Here is a 25,933-nt window from a genome sequence, read left to right on the forward strand (position 1 = left end):
CAAAAGAGAGGGACACAGAGAGACACCCCAGGGGAGGCGGCCCTGGGACTAAGGAGTCAGACCTTAGAGCAACATGTCCACAGGCCAAAAAACGCCCAGGACTGCAGGGACTGGGGAAGCAGGAGGGCCAGGGCATCCCCTCACAGCTCCAGAAGGCCCTCGATTCCAACCGTCCAGCCTCGGGCCGAGAGGTCTGCCGCTGGACCACACCGCCAGTGGCCCTGAGGTAAGCAGGCCTAGGAAACCCTGGAGGACACCAAAGGTGAGACCGAATGTCTGAAGTCAGGGTTATTGAACTCCAAAGAGCTCTTCCTGTTTCCTGAAATCACATGGTAAAAACAAACCAAGCTTAGAAACAAGAGCAGGGAGACAGCAAGGCGCTTGAAGGGTTTAGAAGTCAAGCGGGCCCAGCGCAGGCGGCCCTTATGGAGCAGGAGGGCAGCTCCCCACCTGTGCTCGGCAGCAGGTGGCTTCTCCTTGTCAAGGCCATGTGCTGGTGGCACTTTCTGATTACACAAGCAGTGCCTGCTCATGAAGAGTGGAAGACGATGGATACTGCGAAGCTGAAACAAGGGCACCCAGAATGGATCGCTCCCACCCTGCCGGTGTGGGCCCTGCTCCTTTGGTGTGTGTGTGTGTGTGTGTGTGTGAGTGTTGTGTACATTCCCCTGTGTGAATGTGTATGTGTGCACACACTCGGCAAGTGCTCTCAAAATCAAGACCCTACTGCTCACAGAGTCTGCAACCTACTGTTAAAAACTGACTCCTAGAACAAAACAAGAGGGTTTTCTTCTGCACTTAAATAATCTAAATGGGATCTCAAGAGCTGGGGCTTCTGCTCCGTGGAAGAGCGCTTGCCTAGCACGCCTGAGCCCCGGGGTTCCACTGGCCCTGCAAAATACAGGAGCAGCAACCAAAGGACCAAAGCCTAAATGTGATTTTCACAGAAGAGCATCTGTTTTCAACCCGGTGTATTGATAGGTCTCCTGATTATCTACCACAGACGTCGGCGGCTTTACTTTCCCTTCTGGCATTAGTGACAATGACGACACACTGCATCATGATGTGCTGCACGTGTGCTCTGTTTAACCTGCTGCAGAGGCAGTGAAATTATATGAACTCTTCCAAAGGCCTGCAAGTCCCCTGCAGGACCCTTGCACATGACTCCCAAGGACGCAGCAGCTCTAGTGAACCGTGAGGTGGACGCCGGGGCAGACAGCGCCTCTCAAAGTGTGGAGTGTGTTCTCCTTCAACAGGGAGAGGCACCCGGTGGTTGAAACCTGCATTCCTGGAATTACTTGGGAGCACACTGTGTATTTCATATGACCACTTACAATCATTCTGAATCATCTGTTGATTTCTTTTTATTAAGGTATTAAAATAAATAGTCCTATGTAAGGATTCTTTTAAAATGTCCTATACTGACCTCTGTGTGGATTTCCGCAGCAGCACCACAATAAATAAGCTGATGTAACTTTAGAATAATAAATCAACCCCTCGTGCTTATACGTATGTGTAATGTGCATATACAAATATGTAGGTGTACACACAAATACACAAACACACCACAACTCTTCTCACATTTCAAAACACTCGTGGGGAACAGACGTTCTGTGGTCATGGAGTGACCTCAGCAGCACTGAGGCTTCTCACGTGCACTTTCCCACCTGGGGAGTGTCGTCTCCCCACAGTGCTCAGAGATCTCTTTGACAGACAAAGGTCACAACCCATACACCCAGATGGCTGTTCACAGGTACCCGTGCACTTTCCCATGCTGTGTGACAGAGCTGCTTTGGTGACATGTCTAAGTGATTGTGTAGGAAATGTGCTCTCCTTGGTATTTTATCAGCCCATTTTGCTGAATTGCAACTAATTTTGAGAGTATGGGTTTTTGAAATATAAAACATGTAATCTTCAGGTGGTATTTCTTATCTTTTTTGTGGGGGGCAGGTTGGACCTAGGGGCTCTTAACCACTGAGCCACACCCCAGCTGGTTTTATATTTTATTTTGAGACAGGGTCTAGCTAAGTTGCTTATGGCCTCACTGAGTTGCTGAGGCTGGCCTTGAACTTGTGATCCTCCTACCTCAGCCACTCGAGCTGCTGGGATTACAGTCATGAGCCCCTGCACCCAGATAGGTGGTATTTCTTATTCCTGTTTCGATTCTTATTGCACCGGCCAGAACTTGCAGAACACAGTTAAAGCCTGTGATAAGCAGTGATTCTGGTGACCCACAAATGCCAAGCTGTGCCATCACGTGAAGCTTTTAGGTCACTATTCTATCAGGTTCCACCTGACCCCTCAGTTTTCTGGTTTTTGTAAACGGCTGTTGGATTTGCATCCCATCAAATGATGCCCTGTCACATGGCCTGGTTGACGTGACATATCTTATTAAACCAGGGCATGATGTCGTCGCAAACACCTATCTACCACACAGTCTCTGCTATTGTGAACCCTGCTCCATCGAGCCCAGCAGAAGCGGTCATGGCTGCCCCGGGACATCCTCAATACTTTTACAATTCCACAACTATATTTATAACTCAGATTTGTCTACATAATTTGCTGCTGATTTTTCTCTCATTTTTGAAAAATCGTTGATAAAATGGGTGGCCACCTTCCTTACATATATCAGAGTCTCACTGTTTCCTATGATCTGCAGGCAACCCTCCCTCATGAGAGCCTCCTTGGAGATGGACAATTTCACTAGCAACACCCTAGAGTCACACGTGGGCAGGACCTGACCACAGGCAGGGACAGGGTGGAGGCCGCTGAGAGGGGCTCCAGTTAGGAGAGACGGGAGGCCTGTGGACGCCTGCCGCTGTCCCAGCCTGGTTCATGCTGAAGCGCTCCCGGAAACAGCTCCTCCAGTTAGGGGAGGCCACCCAGGCCCAGCAGAGATGACCACAGCAAGCTTCTGCTCGTCATGTACTCTGGTTTGGGATCGGGGGGACACCACCTTCCACACTCTGTCCCCTGCTCCCTGCTGTGGAAGCCTGTTGATCACTTGCTCCTTTGCACTTGGTTTCTCTTCTCCAGTTTTCCAGGTCTCGGCTCTCAGGCCGACATGCTGTGCTCGTGCATCAGGCCACCTCCTCCTCTCGGGCTCCAGCTCTGCCCCTAAGTCCATCTTGGAGGCAAAAATATGATCTCTGACATGTGCAGCTCGAGGTGGGCTACTTTGAGACGGTGGTTTTTGTAGCCCTGATTTTTGCTGCTTTTGATTTTGGTCGTCGCACCTTCGGGGCTGCTGATGCTCCTTAACGGCCTCATGGACCTCAGGGCAGTGCCCCGTGGTCTGCAGTAGGGTCCACAGGGCTCCAGCTGTCCTCTCCTGAGGGGGGCTTCATCGTGTCAGGAGCGCATCTTTCACCTTTTCATTTTTTCATACTTCTTTTAAATTTTATCATGAAAAATTTCAACACTAGCACGACAGGATTGTGGCCAGGAAGCAGGGAAAGAGGAAGAGCTGGGTCCAACGTCCCCTCCAAGGGCACCCGCCCAGGACCCAGCTCCCTTCCACCAGGCGCCCCCTCCTTCAGGCTGCACCAACCCCCACAGCACGCAGCTCAGGGACGGAGCCTTCAGCACACAGGCCCCTGGGGCTCTCAAGATCCACACCACAGGCGTCTCGCTGCTCTTGGGTAAGTACACAAGAGTGAGATACTGGCTGAGGTGGGTTGGTAAGACTCTGCAAGCGGATCTGCAAAGCACCTGGTGCACTGCACTCCCTCCAGCAAGTCACGGAAATGCCAGCTGCTCTGGTCCCAACCACAGCTCGTCCTGCCGGCTTCTTTTAATTACAGCCATTCCTATAGGGATGCGGGGCCTGATGTAATGCATGCGTTTGCATTTCCTAGTGATGCGTGATGCTGAGCACGTTTCCACGTGCTTATTTCCAATCCGTACTTCATAGTGGCCGATGTGTCTGCACTCATTTTATTTATTTTTGTTGGGTTGTTTGTTTTCTTATTGACAAGGGTTCTCTGTATAAGGTGAATGCCGGCTCTTTATCAGATTTTTGTTTTACAAATCTTTCCCCCAAGTATGCAGCTTTTCATTTTGTAAAGACACTTTGAAAGAACCACAGCTTGGAATTTTGCTGAAGTCCAATTTATTGATGTGATTTCTTTCGTAGTCCATGTCTTTGGTGCCAGATGTAGGAAACTTTGCCTGAACCAAGACCACAATGTTTTCATTCTATGTCTTCTTCCAGAAGACCTTTAGACCTCTGGTTTTCTATAAGTCTATATTTCATTTTGAGTTTTTCCGTGGCACAAGATATTGATCAAGGTTTATTTTGAAGATGGATGTTCAATTGTCCCCAAACCATTTGTTGAAAAGAAAACCTTCTATTGACTGAATTTTCTTTGCACCTTTTCAAAAATTGATTGACTGTCCAGAACTTGTCCCTCTGATGGTCTGCATCAGTGCCCTGTCAGTCTTCATCCCTGAGTTCTCCATTCCAATTCCTCAAGAGCCTACGCCCCAGTCCCTGATCAAGAGATCACATTAGCCACACAGGAGTGCTCACATTTGGTTTTCTTCCTTCAAACTCTTGGCTTTTCCATATCGATTATTGAATTAAGTTATCAATTTCTTTGAAACTGGGGTTTAGTTTAGGGTTCCCTTGAATACACACAGATCAATTGGAGCCAACTGGCATCTTAACCTTATTGAGTCATCCAGCCGTGAATACAGAGTACAGGTGGGTGTTTGTTTTCAGTCTGAATGGATGCTGAGTTTGGTAAATATATACTTTCGTTTTTCTTCTTTTTTTGCTTTGTTCTTTTGATAAATAAGATCAATTGATTTTCTAATATCAATTCAGCATTACACTCCAAGAAAAAAAGAAGATCCACTTGGTCGAGATGTACCATTGTTTCTCTGGGTCGCTGGTTTGGTTTGTTAGGATTACGCTGGGCAGCTCTGCGTCTATGTTGGTGAAGCCCCCTGGGGCTATGCCCCCCCCCATCATATCCCCGTGGTTTTTGTCTTAGGGGAGAACTGACCTCGGGAAATGGCTGGGGAATCTTCTTCCCTTTCCTGGACCAGTTTATTTAAATGTGGGTATGATTTCTTCTAGAAAGGCTGGTGGAATGTCGCAGAGGGGCTGCCTGGGTGGGTTTTGCTGATGGGAGGCTGGCCCACGGAGTCAGCCTTGTGCAGACCTGGTTCTACTCGGGGTTCCTAGGTCCCACCGCAGCGTGGAACTCACCGCCAAGACGTGTCAGATGCCTTCCCACCACGTTCTCACCAAGCACTCAGGGAGCCCTTCCCTCTGGGTGGCGTCCCTGGGTCCCGTTCTCCTGCTCTGCCTAGGCAGGAGTGGGTCAGCCAAGCTGGTCCTACAGAGCACTCGTCCCTGGGTCATGATTTCATATTTCTGTTTTTAATTTCTTTGATTTCTGCTGTCCATGTTTTAATTTCTGCGCCTTTTCTCTTTTCTAGTTTTCTAAGGTGAAGCTTAGGTAACTACTTTCGTAGATCCTTTTTCAATGTCATCATTTTAATACTATAAATTTCCATTTAGCATTGCTTAAGGTAAATCCCACAAGATATTTCATATTGGTTTTCATTTTCCTTCAATTTAAAACATTTTTGAATTTTCTCTCTTTGAACCATTTGTGGCTTCAGCGTATTGGCTATTTCAGATATTTGAAGATTTGCTAGGTATTTTTCCCTCTATTGATTTTTAACCTAATCCTATGGTGGTCTGAGAGCAAACAGCGTAGGCTTCTAATCCTGCGAAACGGGTTGGCTTGGTTACAGCTGAGGCCGTGGGAGCCGTCAGCACTCCAAGCAGGTCAGGGCCTCCGGAGCGGCCTGCACAGAGGGGCCGGGCCCTAAAGCCCTGCGCTCTGCACTCTGCCCCTCACCCAGGTGAGCTGGTCTCCTGCTGAAGCCCCTTGTCCTCCCTCCTGCCGCTGGGCCGGCCTTGGCTTCCTGCCCTTGGCCGCTCTGGGCCCTTGGTTCTCACAGGCCAGCTGTGCTGTCGCATCCCCAGGTCACCTCTCCTGAATTCTGACGTCTGTGGCCTCACTGCCCCTCGGCTCTTTCTGGGTGAGCATTTGCAAGGGATCTCTCGTCCTCCTTGTGTTCACTGTTATGGGCTCTGTGAGAGTCAGTTCTTCTTGATGCTGTGCCTGGGACTGAAAACCTGAAAACCTTGGCTGGTTAAACAGGGAGTTGGACCTTCCATTTAAATCTACCGTTTTACAGTTTTACAAATAGTTGTTCCATCTGTGCTTTGGTCTTTTGCTCTTGTTTTCTGCCTGTTTGGGAGCTGATCTGAGTATCTGTTATGATTCCATGTTTATCTCCACAATTATAATTCCTTTCACAATGCCAACTGCCTGCTCTATGCTCCACCATAATTAATATTATAATAGCAAGTCTTATTGTAATATATATTATGCATAAAGATATGTCTTTATAAATATATATGCATGTATTTTCATGTAAATATATGAGGCATATCATTTATCTATCAAGATATTGATCCTTGAATATCACTACCCCACGTCACACATGGTGTGATAGCCACAGTGCTAAACTTCCAGTCCTTCCCTCCAGTCCTTTGTGAAACTGTTGACATGCCTTTCTGTTTTACATATACACACATGTCACATCACTGTTCTTTGTTCTTCATACAATTATTCTTAGAGAAATTACAAATAAGGAAAGTAAATATTTCACCATCTCTATCACTCTATTTTCCTGAGTAAAGGCAAGTTTCTCTCTGCTATAATATCATTTCTTCCTGAAATTTCTAGAACTGCTGGTCTCTAGGCAATAAATTCCGTTCAGTTTTAGTTGTGGGGGAAAACACTGTGGTTTTTTATGTTTCTATCCATGCATTACAGCCACCCATGGCACTGGGGCTCACTCTGACAGGATCACACAGGCATGGAGTAGGATTTCCTCCAGTCCAGGCCTCCTTGTGTTCACTGTTGTGGGCTCTGTGAGAGTCAGTTCTTCTTGATGTTGTGCCTGGACTGAAAACCTGAAAACCTTGGCCGGCTGTCCTTCTCCCTTCTCCTTTTCCTTCTCCCTCCGTTCTCTCCTCCCGACTCCCCCACCTCTCCTCCACTGGCTTCCCATCTATTTATTGGGCTTATAAGATCAGGTATACATAAAGGCGGAATTCACCACGGTGAAGCCAGATTTAAACTTAGGTAGTCAGTGTAGTTAGGTAAATCGGGTCTAATATGAGTGAGATCTAAAATGGAGGCCACGTTGAGAATGAATTCCGGGAAACTGGACAACTCATGGAATGTAATGAAGTCCTGAGAAAAGCCCTAGGTCCAAAGTCCATCCCAAAGGAACGTTAATGAAGTCCTTCCTGCCCAGATTACTTCTTTGGCCCACCTGTGTCCCACCCCTCTTCCAACCTACATTCCATCACTGAAAGAACTATAAAAAGGGGAGACAACCGCACTTCCACAGATTCCACCTCTTGGGTCCCCTTCTTCCTCCAGGAGAAGTCTTTTCTGCTGCCTTTAATAAACTTCTACTTTCCACTCTGACCTTGCCTCGGCGTGCTTCTCTGGTGTTATTCTTCAACATTGGGGAAGCAAGGACTCGTCACCGGTCAACAGCGGTAACAACAGTACGGTACATTCACACATGCACACAGCCCAATGTGACCAATTTCCTTCTGCCTCTCCTCCCTTTCCATCTCTCCTCCTCCCCTCAACCCCTTTCTGCACTCCACTCATCTCCCTTCCATTTTCAAGGTGTCCCTCCCCCTTTTTGTACCCTTATTTTGTTCCAGCTTCTGAACATGAGAGAACATTCAATCCTCGACTTCCTGAGTCTGGCTCACGGAGCTGATGTTCTCCAGATCCATCCTTTACTGGCGAATGCCATCGTTTCCTTCTTCATAGCTGAGTAGAACTCCGTTGTGCACACACACACATTCTCTTTATCCGTTCATCAGTTGGTGGGCACCTGGGCTGGCCCCATAACGGCTGCCGTTGGCATCTTTGCTTGGTTGAGTTCTGGATGGAGAGCTTCTTTTCAGTAGGTGAACACGTCACTTCATTGTTTCCTGGCTTGGGCATGTTCTGACTTTGAAACTCCTGTGTCTCTCACCTTTGTTCCTATATATACCTAATGTGTCTTTTCTCTTTGTCTGCCTTCAAGATCTATTTCTAATCTTTGAATCACAAATTAGACTATGGCTGGTCTGGTGTTCAGTGTCAAAACATATGTTTTGTTTGTTTTTGCTACATCTCCCTCGTGGGGTTTGCTGAGCGTCTTGGATCTGTAGCTTGACAACATGGATTATATTCCTATCGCCTGTTGTCATTATCTCTTCAAATATTTTTTTCTGAGTGTTTTTCTCCTTGTCCTCTTGGGACTTCAGTTATGTATGTGTTGAACTTTTGGATCTTATCTCATGATACTGAGGAAGCATGCTTGTTTTTCTAATATTATAATTTGACTTTTGCATTTATCTCTGATAAAATTCCACAACTGTTTGTTCAAAATGTTCTCCTTTCTATTACACCGATTTATGCACTCATCAGAGTTAATTTAAAGTCCTGGTCTTATAATGCCAATATCAGCACCATCCTAGGGTCTAGTTCTGTCCAGTATTCTGTATCTTGACAGTGGTTTATCATTTCTTGTTTGACTCGTGTGTCTTGTACTTTTTATCAAATGCTAGACCTTGAGAATGGGACAATAGAGGATGTGATTGCAGGACTCCCCCCAGGGAACAGGCCCCCTCTTTCTTCTGTCAGGCATGACATGAAGTACATGAAGCTGAGTTGGCCTATCCAGGAGTTGTCCCAGATTGGGATTTTTGTTATCATGGGTGCATTTTCTGCCCCACAGGCTTCAAATCCCTGTAACAATGACTTTTGCTTAAGGTGAGTTCTGGGGTATCTGACAATCTCTGGGTATTCATGCTCCAGTTGCAGCCATCATGATTCCTGCACAACGGACCATGAACCTACGCCCCTTCCCTGCAGGGTGGTAGACACCTGGCCCAGGTTCAGTCCTGGGTGACTTAATTATCAGCCTGGACTCCGGTTGGGGTGTTTGACTGTTTTACCTTCTTTCAACAAAGCTGAGGGATGTGGAAGAGTTTACACCCTCACCTGCCTCCCTTTACCAGCGTAATCTGAGTTTATTGAGATTACAATTATTATAGCAACCTCTTTCCCACCAAGAAAATTGCTTGGAGTTTTTCACTTATTTCTGTAATCAAATTAACAAATATTTACATATATTCTCAGCAATTAATAGTAATTGCTGATACTACAGATGCTTGAAATGTGACTTCATCATTTTTAGTTCTAGTATTAGATTTATATCTTAGTTGAGGAATAAATAAAAATAAAAAATAAAAAGAAAGAAAATTTTACTATGAAAAATTTCCCCAAATTTTTCATGTTTCATAAAAGAATTCTAATAGTGTTGTCATGATTTGGAAATTGAGAAAACATATGCTCAAGTCAGTTTTTTTAAAAAAAATCTTACAGGTAATTGCTTGAGAAAATAAGATCAGTGTGGACAAATTCCAAATAATAATATAGACAAAAGTAAACAAAATATAAATGTCATCCAAATGCAGAAACAGAATAAAACAAAGAAAAAACCAGAGAACATAAAAACAGGATATAATAATGGCAGAAAAATTAAAAAGATAGTAAGTCAAACAGCTAAGCTGTATTTTTAACAGGCAAAAACAGCAATTCTGCTTTTGCACCCTTTCCTGAGCAGATGGAGGGGTGGTACCGTCAGTGTTAGACAACACGGATTCATGATGGAGCATTTGCACAAACATTTTGAGGGGCATGAATTTCTTTACGGACCCACTTGCTTCGTCCTGACCCTCTGAACTTCTCTGCAGGAGCTGATCCCATCCAATTCTGTGGGATGAGCTGAAACCACAAGGCCATCAACCCCATTTCCCAGCGGAGGCCTGGGCATCTTCAGTACTCTGCTGGTAAATACATCTGTCGCCTGTCTTCTGGGTTCACACATTCATCTCCTTCCATTATCATCTCATGTTCACAACCACAGCTATTTATGCTCATGAATGCTTCTGTACCATGTTCTCTCAGTAACGTCACAATTAGTCCTTCTCTGTGAATATTCTAATTGCTAGTTTCCGGAAGTTTCCTTGCATTCTTTTCCAATTGCTTCAAATCATCTTTTCAGATGGGCAGCTCCCACTTAATTACTGATTTTTACTGATCAGACATCTTTTACTGCTTTTCTATGGTCTTTTGTTTATTCATTTCCTTTTGCCTGTTAAGGCAAATAAAAGTAGATCTATACTAACTTTCCTCCGTCCTGTTCAAACCTGCTTCCTCTCCCCATGGAGTGCATGCCCTGTGCCTGGCTGAGCCCTCTCAGTCGCCCTCCTCGGCTGCCACCTTCTCCCTGCCGCTCTTGACTCATCTTTGAACCAAGTGAGCCCTTAGGTCTTCAGCTGACGCACAGCACAGTGTCCCCCAGGCAACTTTCCCAGGAGTCCCAGGTTTCCAGCGGGACTCTGGCTCTGACATCTCACTGGACAAAGTGGAGGGGGGTCTCCTCCCCGCCCCACACTCTCCGCCTAAGTAGCTCTATTTCTGAAGAACTCAGGGCTCTGAAGTTCTCTTTTCTGGGAGTGGACTACAGAGCCCCTGGGAGCGCCACCGCCACCCTGGGCTCTGCTGCGCCTGTGAGTCACCCTGTGTCCACATGTGCTCAGGGAGCAGGAGGGACAGAAGCCAGCGGTAAGTGAAGCTCTCCAGGAGGAGGCACTGCCCTGAGAGGCGGCCTCCCTCCCGCCTGGCTGTGTCTGAGGCAGCCATAACACAGGCGATTTCTTAAAAGCCACTGAATTGTCATTGCAGACCTTTGTTCCTAACGTAGCTGAGACTGTGTATTTTTGCATGTTTGGACTCACTTGTCAGTGACAAGGCTCCCTCTTCTCCATACTTCCTGGGAGGGCTGTGGGTCCTCAGCAGGAAGGTGACATGAAAATCCCTTGACAGCCCCAGCGGAGCTGGAGAGCGTCTCCCTGAAGAGACCCAGGCTCAGCTGCCCTGGCTCCACCTCTCCGCCCTGTACCACCCCGGCTGCTGGGTCCGCCTGGTGGCTCCCCTCTCACACCTTTGTGACTGAACATCGCACTCCCTTGGCTTGGCATTCCACCCTCCCTTCCTCCTCAGGGGTCTTAGCCCAGGAGCCCTTCTCTGAGGACGCCCTCCCCCAAACACCTGCAGGGATAGGCTGGCACCAAGGTGCTGCTACCTACTGCTGAGCTCTTTAGCGGAGCAGGGATAGACCTGAAGGTGACCCCCAGATCCAACCCCCGGTGACGGCACCAGGAAGAGGGCCTCAGGACTGGAGGTCTAGGAGCATGGTCCATGATGGGACTCATGTCTTTATACAAGGAGCTCCAGAGAGCCCCTTGTCCCCTCTGCCAAACCAGGACACAGAGAAGGCAGCCACTGTAGGCCAGGCAAGACCACCCTCCTGCCTCAGCCACATGGAGCTCCATCAGGACATCCAGACTCCAGAACCGTGAGAAGTAACCGTCGTCTAAGCAACCCAGGCCACTCTGTCCTCCACACCACGGCAGCACGAGCTGAGCAGGGGAGGAGCCTTGACAGTCCAGCTGCCCACACCAGGACCACTAAGAAGATGCCAGAAGACAGTGGGGTGGGTGAACACAGAGAAAATGACCGCTAGTCACTACTCAGCTCTCCCCAGTGGTCAGCGGGCCCTCCTAGATCTGAGCATCAGGCAGGTGGTCATCACTGCCATCATGGATGAGCCCAGTATGCATGCAAGGTGAAGTCCTTTGTACTAGCTATCCAATCTCAGATGGCTCTCCAAGGTCATTCAAGCCACACGCACGTTCTCTGGCCCCTGTGCCAGGCAGTTACTCCTTACTCAACGTCACCATCTGAGCCCCAGAGACCACTGAACAAGTCTGCCCAAGGCCACCTCCAACTAGGGTCACGCGTGCCTACTCAGACACCAGTGGCCAGGGGTACACTGCTGAGTCTGTGGTCTAAACTGCCTCAACCCCTGAAATCGTGTCACAGCGCTTACAAAACAACCCTCACACAGGAACTGCTGTCGACCGAGAAAAGATCTCACCACGAGGCCTGTTTAAGATGAAGGCTCTTGACTCACTTCCCCCGTTCTTGGGAATGTTCAATATGCTTCTTAATTTAAAGGGGATCGATAAGATACATCTGATTCTAAAGCCCCTTATTTCTGAACATAAGAGTGTATAACAAAGCCAGGCACAGTGGCCCACACTCATCATCCAGGTGGCTCAGGCAGCCGAGGACGGAGGGTCGCAAGTCCAAACCAGCCTCGGCGACTTACGGAGGCCCTAAGCAACTTAGCAAGACCCTGTCTCAAAATAAAAAAATAAAAAGAGCTGGGGATGTGGCTCAGTGGCTAAGTGCCCCAGGTTCAATCCCTAGTACCAAAAAAAAAAAAGTATATAACAAGATTGAAGAATGTAATATATCAATTATAAAATATATTTATATCTTGGGGCTGGGGTTTTGGCTCAGTGGTAGAGCACTCGCCTAGCACATGCGAGGCACCACGTAAAAATAAATTTAAAAAATAAAGGTACTGTGTCCAACTACAACTAAAAAAAAAATTTTAAATATATTTATATTTTATTTATATTGCATTTACATTTAAATGTATATATTTATAAATTTATACAGTTATATGATAATTTGTTTATAATTAAAGAAATTTATCAATTTAGAATAGGATATAGAAATTTAATAGGATTTTAATGATAAATGTCTGAAAATTTACATGTAAATGTTTTAATAGAGGTGTAATTTCTATCGATGGTAAGATTGGAATGAAATATTTTGATTTTTTAACTGGCTTAGAGTTTAACCTACCTTCCAGCTTTATTTGGTCCCCATACAAGCTCTTTGTCAAGCAGTTGATAGCACACAAACAACCCCTTAAAAATGTCCTTTGGATGAAGGGACATTTAACCCATGCTTTTCAAAGGCAAATAACTTCTAAGAATTCAGAAATTTATCAAAAAAATGAAAATTGTGAAGCAGTTCTGAAATATTCAACTCAAAACAAATGCATTGGACAGGTGCATTCCTTCCCATCGGGTAAGGAGAGCTGTAAGTGTGGTGTTCTGTTGTTGCTCATAAGTCTAAAGCAGAGCAAGAAACGGGAGCGGGGGAAAGCATGGGTTTGAAAAACGGTGAATGAGGTTGGTATTCGAGGTTATTCCAATACTGATGGTGTTTGTAAGCAATATCTTGGGGGGTATCAGGGATTGAACTCGACCACTCGACCACTCGACTACGGAGATAGACCCCAGCCCTATTTTGTATTTGATTCAGAGACAGGGTCTCACTGAGTTGCTTAACGCCTCGCTTTTACTGAGGCTGGCTTTGAACTCTGGATCCTCCTGCCTCAGTCTCTGGAGCTGCTGGGATTATAGGGGTGCACCACTGCACCCAGTAATAAGAAATATTTTTTTTATTCCTTAAAGTAGATTAATTAAAAAGTAAAATTAATGAATACTATTTGAATCAAGTATTACATATTCGCTACATAATAGTAAGCATCAAAGTCCACATGACAGAAAATCAGTGGGAAGCTACCACAGGCTGCTCCTACCAGATGGATGGCCAGCACATTCACAGACTCAGTCCCTGGGGAGAGGAGCAAGCACGTGGGAAAGCGTCTATGTGACCTTCAGTGATGGGTAGCGTGCAGAAGTCCACTCAGGATGGAGCAGGGAACTCATCTTACTGGCTCCATTTTTTAAACTAAGCTGGCTGGTTGTTTTGGTGACAGTTCTTGCCAATGCATTAGGAAATTAAAATATTATTCTTCATATGCTAGAAAAGTGATTGACAGTCAGCACACCCTCGTATCACACATGCCATTGAGTCATCCTTCGTCTCCATCAAATTAAACAGGAAACACGATCATCTTAGTGTAAAGGGCTCCGAAGTGTTTGATGCTCAGTCAGGCTTTGATTAATCAGCAAAGCTCAATCACAAGGAGCAAGGCAAGGTTCAGCCAGGAATCCTCAAGTCCTGCGAGAAGCTCAGAAAGCTCAGAGTTGCATTGTTCTTCCTGACTCACTGCTAAACAAGATTCATCGCAAATTGGAATGAATTTGTAGGCAAACAGAGCAGAAAATAAATATATCTCCCACACCAGCACTGCATTATCCACAGGAACATCTCCTTATTACTAAATTTCAGAGACACATATTGAGATAAGCTTGGTAGGTAGGAAATTACAGGAAGATAATGTAATTCTGAAGTCATAAAATATTCCACAATGGAAGGGGCTGCAAGGCAATTCTGGCATTGGCAGCATTTGCTTTTATAATATGATCATATGTTAAGGTGATTTTAAAAATCAATTTAAAAATTCATAAGATGATTTTATTCTCCTGTTATGATACGGGTTTATTATACAATCCTTCATCCAGGGATTGTTTCATGGAGCCTGTTTCAGGACAAATGTTCTTTCAGGTCACTAGACTCCAAAGATAGAACAAAATCCATCTTCCCAACAGGGCATTTATAGCCCATCACCCCCATCACCCCAATGTGAAGGCAAAACTTACAGAGAACACGCCCGAGTCCTCAGACAGCAAGCACCCATGCACACCCTCAGCCCAGAGGACAACACTTTCCAATGCGTGGGAGATCGATTAGTGCCCCTATTAAGAGCTCTCAACAGACAACATGGTCCAATTTTAAAAACAGAGCACCACAAATACCGTTCTGTGCAAATCCCTCCATCATCTCTTCATCTTAAAAATAACTCTACATTCTTAAAAAAAAAAATTGGGTGAGCTCCCCAAGATTCAATCAATTTTTTAAATTTTATTTATTTATTACCACCATCTTACCTGCCCCCATACCCCCTCCCCTTCCCTTTGCCCAATCAAAGTTCCTGGCATTTTCAAGACTCAATCAATTTTAAAAAACATACACACACCATGAATGAAGTATGAGAGGATTTACTAAGAGACGTGTGTCACTAAAATGACAAATATAGTTTCCATACCAACTCATGACTGAAACAAACAGAAACTGCATTGCCACCGTGATTTGGGCACCGACCTGGCATTGGCTGAGGCCCTAGCACCACAGCAGGACGAGGCCTGGAGGCAGCAATGGGCCTGGACAGAGTCAGAGCCACTTGATCCAGCACAGGAGGCTTCTCGAGCAGGTGGAGCAGTCCGGAGTCCCCAGGGTGTATCCACGTGGAGTCCAGAGCAAAGGAGTTATTCACAAAAATCTGCCCAGAAACAATGCAAACAGAACACTGAGCAGGAGGCATGTGAGAAGGGCCACACATTCATGTTGTCTCATGTTGGTCAGTACTGGGCGTTCTGATTGGACACTCTATAAATCACCATTCTAAAAATTAAAGGGCAGGACTCGGATGCCTGAAGTGTCCTGGGCTAGTCCTCACATGCTGACCTGGTCCATTCAACCCAGCAGCTAGTTTGCAGGTGGAAAAATCACCCCAATGAGATTACTAATTGGTGGTGTAGAACAAGTCAATGCATCACTTTGTCAGTATTCAGGTCAGCAAAACATACTGGGTGAATTTGAATGTGAAAGCTAAAACAGGCCATCAGAAAGATGAAAACTTAAAGCTGTAATAACAAGAAAAACTCCCTCTTACGATTTAAACTTACATCATATGATGCCTAATGCTAGATTTCATTCAATGGTTATAGATTTTAAAACTGAAATTTTTTTAAAATTAGATTTTAAAAATCGTTATTCAGACAATTAAAACATCTTACATTTTTGGTGTGGAATCCAAGTACTTCAAGCTACAGTAAAATATCCATCCTCCCTGCACTGATGTTTTTTGAACAGGTCAATCTAATTCTGAAATGATTTCTCTCTATTCCTCCGTGGTCCATCATTGCAATTAGAAAATACAAGGTGTTTCCTTTGCTATACCAACACGCAACAACTCAACAACTCAGCAACTAAAAGTCCACCTGACCAGGCAGACCCCTTGCGTTTTTACCTTACAGTTAGGCATCCTTTTATCTATCCAACTTCTCCCAACACGAGGTGGTAGAGCAGAAGGGCAGACGTGTGGGAAAATGGGCACCAGCTCCACCGTGGAAGAGGGGGACAGTCCTGTCTGTGGAGAATGGCCACTGATCAGCCACTGTAACAACAGCAAAAGACAAGGAACCACTCATTAGCCCACACTGGCCAACTCTACTTGTACCAAAAGTTGTTAGAATAATTGCTTTAAAAAAGAAATTTTCAAATGTACATAATGTGAGTATAAGAAAAATCCCCTCTTTCCTTAGCCTAGAAAAATTGTAGATGTTTACAGATCAAATAGAAACGTATACAAGTTTTCATATCTGAAGCATCACAGGGCATTGCCTACATTGCACTCTTCAATACTGAAAGGGAAGAGTCATAGGGAAAGGCAGAGCTGCTGGCTGTTCCACTGGGGTCCCTGAATCAGTCTCAGAAGCAAGCACAGAGCTGTGTTATGACATTCCTCTCGGTGCATGTCATGTTAATTATATCTACCATTTATAAAACACTTAGCAAATATTTTCAAAATGAAAATAGCTAAGGAGTTAAGATTCAAAGTTTCCCAAGATTTGTCAATAAAAATAGGTCCTACAGCAAAGAAAATGTAAGCATCATATAACTGAAGAACACAGTGCACAGAACAAAACAGCAAACACTGAGAGAGCAGACAGGAGAGGAGACTGTCTCCCTGAGCAAACTAGTGGAGTCCTCCTCAGGGGATCCAGAGAGATCCACTGCTCAACGATAGGGAATGGTTCAATATCTATTGTTGTAAAATCATAATGCATTTTCATTTTTCTGATATTTGAATATATCCCTGTCATTCCAAATACTGTTATTTGACAGAATATGGATAGCACAAAATATTTAAAAGACAAACACTTAAGTTTTTCTGGATTTTTCTTTTTAAATTTATAAAAGAAAAAAAATGCAGTTTTCTATATGGAAAAACTGTAGTTCCTTGACATTATGTACCTCTAGTGGTGATATTAGGATACAACAACCCTCCGAAATATGGCAAAAGCTACCAGCATTTATCCAATAAAACCCAGCATGAACCGCATCACACATCAAATACATACCCAGTACCACATATGTGATGTGTCAGTTAGCATTAAAGACCATTTAGGAGGAGTTCAACCACAGCTTTTAGGAAAGCTCACAAGATACTATTGAAGACAAATTAATGAGAAGGTGCATTCTAACGTGACTCTCATTTGAATATGCTAATGAGGTCGATTTTGGAATAAAATGCATGTGATTCCCTGATTTAAATGCGTCTGCAGAGTTAGATGGCAAACAACGGACCTGGCCAAAACCTGCCCGCCGTGGTCTGTTGCACCATTAATCAAAGGCACAGTCACTTTTTCTTTTTGATTCCAAGCTTTAAACGCCCAACTCTCGAGAAGTGAAATATGGCACTAGGGAATCCGGTGGACCCTGCCTCGGGCAGGAGGGGAGCCGCCCTGGGCTCACGGGCGCCCGAGCCGGCTTCCCCTGCTGGCTTCCCCGTCCCAGTTCTCCCAGCGCGGCCCTGGTCCATGTGAACGGGGGAACCCGACCAGAATCCGAATCACTATTGATCCTCAGGCTGCCTTTCAAGTCCGGCGGAGACTGTGAAAGTCTCAACTTCCAGGCGGCGTCGGCCCGGCGCTGGCTGCCTTCCTGGGCTCCGGCGGCGGCTTTCAGCACCGCGCGCTGGACAGCGACCCGGGCCCGGGCCAAAGTTGTGGCCGGACGACTCTGGCCTGGGGTGTGGGTCGAGACGCTCCGTCCAGAGACCCGGGAGAAAGAAGGAGAACTGCCCGTGGCGGAACGGGACGTCGAGCTGGAACTTTGGGGCCATGCCTGGCTGCCAGGCTGCGTCCCGGGGCCTGGGGGGCGAAGACCCCGGGAGCAGGAGCCGGGCCACAGCGCCCTGCCCAGGAGGGCCGCGCCCGGGGGCGGGGGAGCGGCGCCGCGGAGCGAGCGGGGTGGACGTTACCTGTCCGTGGAGCGGGGGACAGTGGTGCACGGCGTGGTCCGGCGCAGAGGGCAGAGGCAGCAGAGGCAGCAGGGGCTCGCCCGGGGCTGGCCAGCCGGGCAGCCCGGGGAGCAGCGGGGCCGCGGCGGGCTGGGCCGCGGCGAGCAGCAGCGGCGGGGGCGCGACCCCGGGGCCGAGCCGGAGCAGCCCGGCCGCGCCGGGGACCATCCAGACCCAGGGCGGCGGCGGGTCTGCGTTCATCGGCCACAGGAGGGGCGGCCGCCGCCGGGGCTGCTGTGGCTGCTGCAGCTGCCGCCGCCGCGGGAGCCTGGCGCCCGCCCGCATCCTACATCCCCGCGCGGGCGGCGGCGGGGCGGCGGGCGCCGAGGTGCGGGCCGGCGGCGGCGCGGGCTCCGGAGCAACTCACTTGGTTCCGCGGCGCGGCCGCTCGCTCCGCCCCTGCCCCGCGCCGGGAGCCCCTCCCCCTGCCCGCGCCCTCCCCTCCCAGCCCGCCGCCTGCGCCGCCGCCCCCCGCCCGCCCGGCCCCAATCCCCGCCCCCGCGCCCCTGGACCCCGAGGCCGCGGGGAGGAGACGCGGACCCGGAGGAGGGGACCGGCGGAGACCCGCAGGGTGCCCAGAGCCGAAGGCGCGGAGCGGCGAGAGTCGTGGGCACCGGGAGGCGAGGGCGCGCGGGGCGGCGAGGGCCGAGGGCGCGCCTGGCCGGGGCCGCTGATCCAGCCCGACCCTTAGCCTCCTGCCGGCTCCGGTGCAGCCGCTGGTGGCCTCTGGCTCTCGCGGACGGTGCGTACCACCGGAGAGGCGCGCACGGCTGGGCACCAGCTCCGGGCTCCAGGCTCCCGACGCTGCATGCAATGGCGAACCGAGGCTGAGGTGGTGGCGCCGGAGCCGGCACGTCCCACCGCCCGGGCGGAGCTAGGGGCACCGGCTCTCTACCAGGTTTCATTCTAGGGTGCACAGCCCTAGGAGATACTGGACTGCTGGTCCGGACGCCGGGTGGACACCCGGACACTATTGGGCACAGGTAGATCTCCCTCTGGGACAAATCTGCCAAACATTTTCCCAAGCCCCCATCAGCGTCTTGTAACTCAGAGCTTGAGCTCTCAGCACCAGGTCTAAAATCTAGCATCCAGATGTCTGCTGCCCTCAGGGCTCTCCTCTGCCTTGGCGGCCCCCCTCCTCCTTTCTCCCACCCCCGCCCTGGTGCAACGTGTCAGGCAGGTGGCCTCAGGGCCTTTGCACAAGACCCTCCCCATGCCAGGAAGGATCACCCTCTGTGAAGTCCTGCAGAATTCCCCCAGTCATAGGACTGTGCTCCTCCAATAGTGGCCACACGCGACCGCTGTCTCTGCACCCCCGACTGACTGTCTGAAATCAAGAACAGACCCTTCCTCCAAGTATCTTCGCTCCACCCAGAGCTCACACAGCCGGGGGCGCCTGCCAAAGGGAGCCTAGCTGAGCTCTGGTCACACGCAGCCACCGCCAGGAGGCGCCCATCCCAGCCGCTGGGCTGTCCTTGCTCCTGCTGCAGATTGCTGTCCCTTGGATGCCCAGTCTCCTCCTCCTGATCCTCCAGCACAAGGCGGCAGCGTGGACAATTCTTGCTGAGAGCAGGGCAGAGACTTCCGTGTGCAAATGAACCCCGGAAATCCCTGCACCAGAGAAGTCCAGGGCGCGGAAGCAGCACTGTCTGGAGCCCCTGAGAGGCCTTCCAGGGGCACCAGCAGAAGGCGGCTTCAGGATCTACGCTTTCCGATTCAGCGTGAAAAGCCAGCGACAGGTGGGAGGACACGCCCGCACCCCGCACCCACAGACCCGCGGGCCTCTCCGTGTGGTGTTCTCACTCTTCCAGGCCCTGGCAGCCCCTTCTGATTAAGCCAAAGGACCCAAGTGCTTTCCACTTGTTCTAAGGTTGCTTCCTCACTCCCCTGATCTGCTTAATTTCCTCCTGGCCTGGCATGATTTCTTTTGGATCTGGGCATATGCTAATTTACATAGCTGGCATCTCCGTATTTTCCTCCATGTGAACATTTTTCAATTAGCAAGTTTATATCTCTCTTTGATGCAAAAGTACTGGCAAGATTTTTTCCCCTCACCTAAAATCAGAAAGCTCTGCAGATTAGAAGGCTGGTACTATTGGCTTAAGCCTTAATTCATGTGCATATATTTGTGTGCACACATGTGATGTAGCGTGACAATCGTGGTCCTGAGTCTCACAGCCACACTAAGGTATCTGGGTAGCCATCTTGGCAGGCTCATGTGGACCCTTTGGATCATCATGTTTGGTTTTAGAGGCTGGGAACAGAAGACCCCTGGTGTCAATGTCCAGCTTGCATGCAGCTCTCAGCAAAAGCAAAGCATTCTGTGTATGGCCCCAGGCTGGGAGAGGTCACGCCATGATCTGTGGGTGCTTCCCTGTCCCCTTCAAAGGGAGTCTTGCTTCACTGCTGCCCCGCACCCTCCTTGGTAATAGGCAGCTTGGCAAAAGATGTGTCCCAAGCCCTGATGTCTTGGGCCACTCTTAACTCTGCACAAAAGATGTGTCCCAAGCCCTGATGTCTTGGGCCACTCTTAACTCTGCACAAAAGCTGGAAAGCCAGGTGTCTGTGCTTTCAAAGAGCCTCAAAGTAGCCCACAAGCTTTTGCTGTCTCCTGCTGGAGGCCAGCTGGGTCCCTGTATCACAGTGCTGTGAGCCCCCTTCTGGACCGTGCTCCATACTAAGTTCCAGATGACACAGAGTAACGTCCACTGTTTACTTGCTGTGAGGGGATTCAGGAAAGGACTCGTTCTCTCTTCCCGGTTTTTGTCTCAGTGGGATTCACTGCAGGACATTCCTTATGCCCCACAGAACCCAGGACCAGCGGCACCCCTTGGGTAGAGCTGCCTTCCTCAGAGACATCCTCTTTTGATGATTGTTTAGGAATGATCTCGGTGATCCAGTCCTGCGAAGGTCACTGTGCATCACGAGGGTGGCTTGAAAGACCAAGGCAGAGAAGCTGCAAAGGTGGCACAAGTGGGTGTCACCATCTCCTCACAAAGCCAGGAGCCTCGTCCTCCCCACCCACCAGAAACCAGGAGTCCACCTCTGGGCTGAGGCTGCCTTCCTGGAGATGTGTGCTGCCAGTGGACATCTTATGGGTCAGTGTTCCCAGGGCACCTGCCTAGGCAGGATGAGGAGGGCTGATACCCCATAAATAGGCCCTTTCACTCCCTGTGAAAGTCAGGGAGAAATTTGCTTTATAAAGGGTTTTATATACAATTTAGTCTCAAGCTATCCTAACCAATAAAAAACAACCTGAAGTCTGTCCTTAGGTTTAAGAAAAACCAGCAGAAATTTTCAGCTAAGGTGAGACAGAATATCGCCTAAGCAGACGATCCGCAGCAGGAGGGAACATGTGAATTATCTACACCTGCTAATGAGCTCTGAATTGTGTATTACCTTTCAGGAAGAAATAACGGGGGATGTTAGGGAGAGATCAGTGGGATAAGATTTTGTAGCCTGGAGAAGGTAGTTTTAAAATTTTATTTTCTTTTGTTTTTCAAAGTAAAATCGAAAGAATCTAAAAAAAAAGAGAAAGATGAAACACTTCCGCCCCAGCCTGCAGAGTTAAAACAAGCACCAGGGCAGGGGGAGGAGGGCTAGAACCTGAGGCCCCTCAGCTGCCCCGGCCTGGCCCACCCACACGCCAGGACATCTTTCCAAAGCAAGCCGGGATCTGACCAGTCCCCTCCCCACAGGACCCACCAACTGACCAGGAGGAGGCCCTGGGTGAAAGCCACGGAAGAAGCTGAGTGTGCCCTACCAGGGACTGGCTGACCTGGAGGGGACTGAAGGTTGACACCTGAGCTGGGGTACACGGAGGGAAGGTGTGGAGAGAGGTCCAAACAGGTCCCATGAGGCGAGAGGCTGGGCCTGTGCCAGCATGCCCCCGAGAGGAGGAAGCAAGCCACGCTGACTTTGAAGGCTCCCGGACACCTGGGAAGATCTGGGTCACTGGCTGGACTCCAGTCAAGAGCTGAGGAGAGAGGTCTTGGATGGAGCTGGAATTAAGAGTGACAGCTGTCCATAGTCATTGAGATCACAAATGTGGATCCACTGCCCAAGGCAAGCACAGCGTGGGCAGAGGAGGGGCTGTTCGCAGAGTCAGGCAGCGGGGGATGAGGCGCCCTAGCACACAGGGCAAGAGGAGATGCACCAGGCCCTTCACTACCTCGCACTACTACTTACTTGTTTCATAAGGGGCATTATTATTATTATTATTATTGTTATTATTATTGTTATTATAAACATTTACTATAGAATATCAGGAAAATATAGAAAAGCACTCAGGGAAAAAGCAATGGAAACTTTTGGTGGACTTCTCTCCACAATATTTTTTCTACATATGAGGTAGAAATGAATGTATATCCACACACACACATATCCATATATATGGTGTGTGTATCCATATGGTATCTTGTAATATTACATTTTATATTAAACTGCACTGTTTAGTAAATAGCTTTCCCTCGGCAGGTACCACACCTAACTGCACATCTCATTTTCCCTGGGTGATTTAGCACGAGCACCTCCCAGCTGTCACCAGCGAGCATCTATGGCACTGAGGAAGGAGGAGGCAGTGGAGTGTGCGCTTCAGGGGACTGATTTACTTCCCTTGGTCAGTCTTTTGCCTGTGGCCACCCCTGGCCCATCTGACCATTCTGGTTGGATAAGACTGCTCCCCAGACAGACCCTAGCATTGGCCAGGGTCCCAGACCCCTGCCTGCTTCTTTATGCTGCCACCCAAGTCTCATGACATTCTGAACACATTGCTTTCGCCTCCTTCAACAGTCCTGAAAGGGGCCCCAGAACTACTTCTGCTCCTGTTGAACAGAGAGACCCTGAATTTCCTTGTGCTGAAAATAAAAACTACCCCTTCCCTGGCCGGGCACCACTGACATGATCCCCGGCCAGCATAGCCCAGTTCAACTGCATTCATTTCTCACCTGGCTGTCAGCTGTGATGCTTCTGTAGAAAGGGCAGAGAAGTAATCGAGCTTCTTCTCCCCAGATTGAACATAGAACCCAACTTTCCTTTTCCCATCCTTTTCCTGTTCTTGTGCAAGACAGCAGCTGAATCCAGGCGGGCTCCCTGGGTCTGCTGCCAGTGAACTCTCGCTCAGAAACTCAGTCGCAGAACAGCACCACTCCTGTGGGGCCTCATGCCTACAATGTCTCCTCTCCCCTGGACATCAACTGCCAGGGTCCTCAGAAAGCCCCCTTGGGAGCCTCACCCAGAATCTCCAGTTCTTGAGAAAGTAGGTCACCAGCCTGCTCTGGGGGTGGCCTCACGCCTCCCACACCTGCTTGGCAGGTGCATCCCCACTCGGAGAAAGTGTCCTCTCCAATGTAACTTAGGGAGATTGAAGTAGCATCCTGATGCCTCTGGTACTCCGAATCAATAAATCCAATGTTAAGACTTTAGTTTCAACTTCATTAAAATATTTTGTAGTATAAAAAATTACTTACAAGTTCTGGTTATAGAAATGATGGAATTTCCGTCTGATGGAATACTATTCTGCTATTCAGGTGTTATTACAGAATGACATTAATTGAGCTTTAAATGATTATGTGCTGTATTTTTAAGTTTTAAAACTGACCAAAAATAAAATAAAATAAAGACAAAAAACCACTAATATGGGTCTGAGCAAAGGGTGGGCTCAAAGTAGACTCCAGCCGCTCTTCCTATCTGGGCTGCCTCTCTGCATCTTGCTCACTTCCTGCACATTCTGAACGTGGGTTTCTTCACCCTTTTGGTGCATCTGGGCAGAGCAGGCACCTTCTGGAGGGTTCCATTTGGACGTCAGCAGTTCCCTGGCTGCGCAGAGCACCTGTGGGAGGCTCCAGTCCCGAGTGGGGATGCTCCCTGCCCTCCCCTGGCCCCCTTTCCTCTGTGACTGGGCGATGGAAGTTAGAGGAGAGAAACTAGGCAAGGCCAAGGGCTGGGACCCCGCGCGGGACCCACACTGGCTGGAGCTGGGGTTGGTTTGGAACTCGGGCTCCAGAGCTGCAGTTCCAAGGGGTGCGTGTGAGCCACCTCTGTGCCCAGGTTCCCCGTGGAGGGAACCCACCCTGCCTGAGTGCCCACCAGGAGCCACGGGCCGGACTTGCCGTGGAGCAGCCTGGACTGGAGGAGCCCAGGAGCAGCTTGTCCCAGGCTGCCTTCCCTTTCAGGCTCTCTTGTCTTGAAACCTGTCTTATTTTGAAACTCCTGCGAGCCCAGGCGTCCTCCTCCGGGCAGCGCCAGCCCCTGGCCCCCTGCGGGCCTTCCCCTGTCTATGCAGGCCCACCAGCAGTCCCTGCCTGCTAAGAGAGCTGCCCTTCCCCAGGGGCAGGCGGAGCCGAGCAGGAGGAAGAAGGGTCTGGCGTTCTGTGTGACAGGTGCCCACCACCTACTCACCCACCTGAGGAACTCAGCAACCAAAAAAAGAAGGCATCCCCCAGGCTCCTACCACTTCATAGATACCTCCCTCCCTCCCTTCCTAATCACCACCTGCCTGCTCCTACCTCCCACCTACCTACCTATCCACTGTGTACCTACTGCCCACCCACACACCTCTCTGTGCATCCATCATCTGTGAACACACCCCTCTAGCTGTCATTTGTCAGTCATCTCTCTACCTATTCCTCTATCTATAGATGCTTCTCATCTATCACCCATGTATCTATCCATCTGTCTACCCCCACAAAGATGTCCAGTGAGGAGGGAAAGGGGCTGGGACCCAGCAAGGCCATTTGCCAGGCCACAGGCCAGGCACAGGGCTTTGTCCTGAGATCCACACAGGCCCGGGTGCCAGGATCCTGGCTGAGCACCGCCTGCCCCCATCCACTCACTCGCCTCCTTAGACCCGGAATACATGGGCAGAGAAGTGTGGTCAAGCAGGTAAGAAGAGAAGAGGAAAGGTGTGGGGTGTCCAGACGGACGGCTCCTGGCACCTAGGGTGCTCACAGCCCCCCCATGCCACCCAGCCTCCTGTGCCCTTTATGGTCCCACCACTGTCTGGCAGCAGCAGCTGCGGGGGACGGGGAAGGGTCCTTAATCTCATCATACAATGATTTACAGGGCACTTACACCCGCGAAGGAAGAGAAGGGCACACGGTGCTGGCGTCCTCACGGGCTGCGTGATTTCTCCGCCTCGTTCCCAGCACACATATGGTGACATGATTTGTGGGTTTGAGAGACATAAAATCATCTGCATTTTCTCCTCAAAGCCCAAGCAAACAACTAGAAAGCCATAACGATTCCCGTTAAGTGGGCCTTTTGCCAGTCAGCAAACACGGAAACTTCCCATTTTGACACAAACATTTATATTCACATGTAGTTTCCTGATGCCAAACCATGTTGAGGCGTACCAAAGGAAGCACCTGCGTTAACCCTGCTCCCATCTGTCTGACATAAAGGAACCATTTCCCGGTGTCTTAACTAGAGATGAGCAGGCGGTGGGGCCTCCCAGCACCCAAGTCCCTGTAGAGAGGCACATTTGGATTCCACTGTCACTCAGCTTAATGACAAGTGGCATGCACTACCAGCTGGCAGTTGGGGGACACAATTGGAAAATACTTCACAACAACCCCACTAAGTGGAAATAATTCAGAAGTGGATTGGTCTGAGCTGGGGGAAGGTGTAGACTAATGAGTCTGTTCCAACTCAGTTTTCCTGTTCCCAGGCATAACGAGCAGCCAAGGAGAGGCCCCACTGTGCCTCCTTTGAGCAGGTTCCAGTCCTTGGCAGCTAGCACACCAAGAGGCAGCAGCTTGGGCCAACCACCATCCTCTGTCCAGGGTACACTTTGCTCAGTTTCCTTTCCGCCCTCAAACCTCAAGAAAAGAGGAGGCAAATTCCAACC

At 49.0% G+C, this 25,933-nt stretch overlaps 1 protein-coding gene across 1 annotated transcript in view; it reads right to left on the minus strand.

Moving 5' to 3' along the window:
• Positions 1-18,372, minus strand: part of Tcerg1l (transcription elongation regulator 1 like) — a 168,535-nt gene extending 150,163 nt beyond the window's left edge. The window contains exons 1-3 of the mRNA XM_077105456.1: positions 18,049-18,372; positions 16,033-16,179; positions 15,105-15,282 (exon numbers count right to left, since the gene is read on the minus strand). Of these exons, the coding sequence (XP_076961571.1) occupies positions 15,105-15,282; positions 16,033-16,179; positions 18,049-18,372 (649 nt within the window). The remainder of the gene's footprint in view (positions 1-15,104; positions 15,283-16,032; positions 16,180-18,048) is intronic.
• Positions 18,373-25,933: the final 7,561 nt, after the last annotated feature.

This window comes from Callospermophilus lateralis, chromosome 15, assembly GCF_048772815.1.
Source record: "Callospermophilus lateralis isolate mCalLat2 chromosome 15, mCalLat2.hap1, whole genome shotgun sequence".
Lineage (NCBI taxonomy): Eukaryota > Metazoa > Chordata > Mammalia > Rodentia > Sciuridae > Callospermophilus > Callospermophilus lateralis.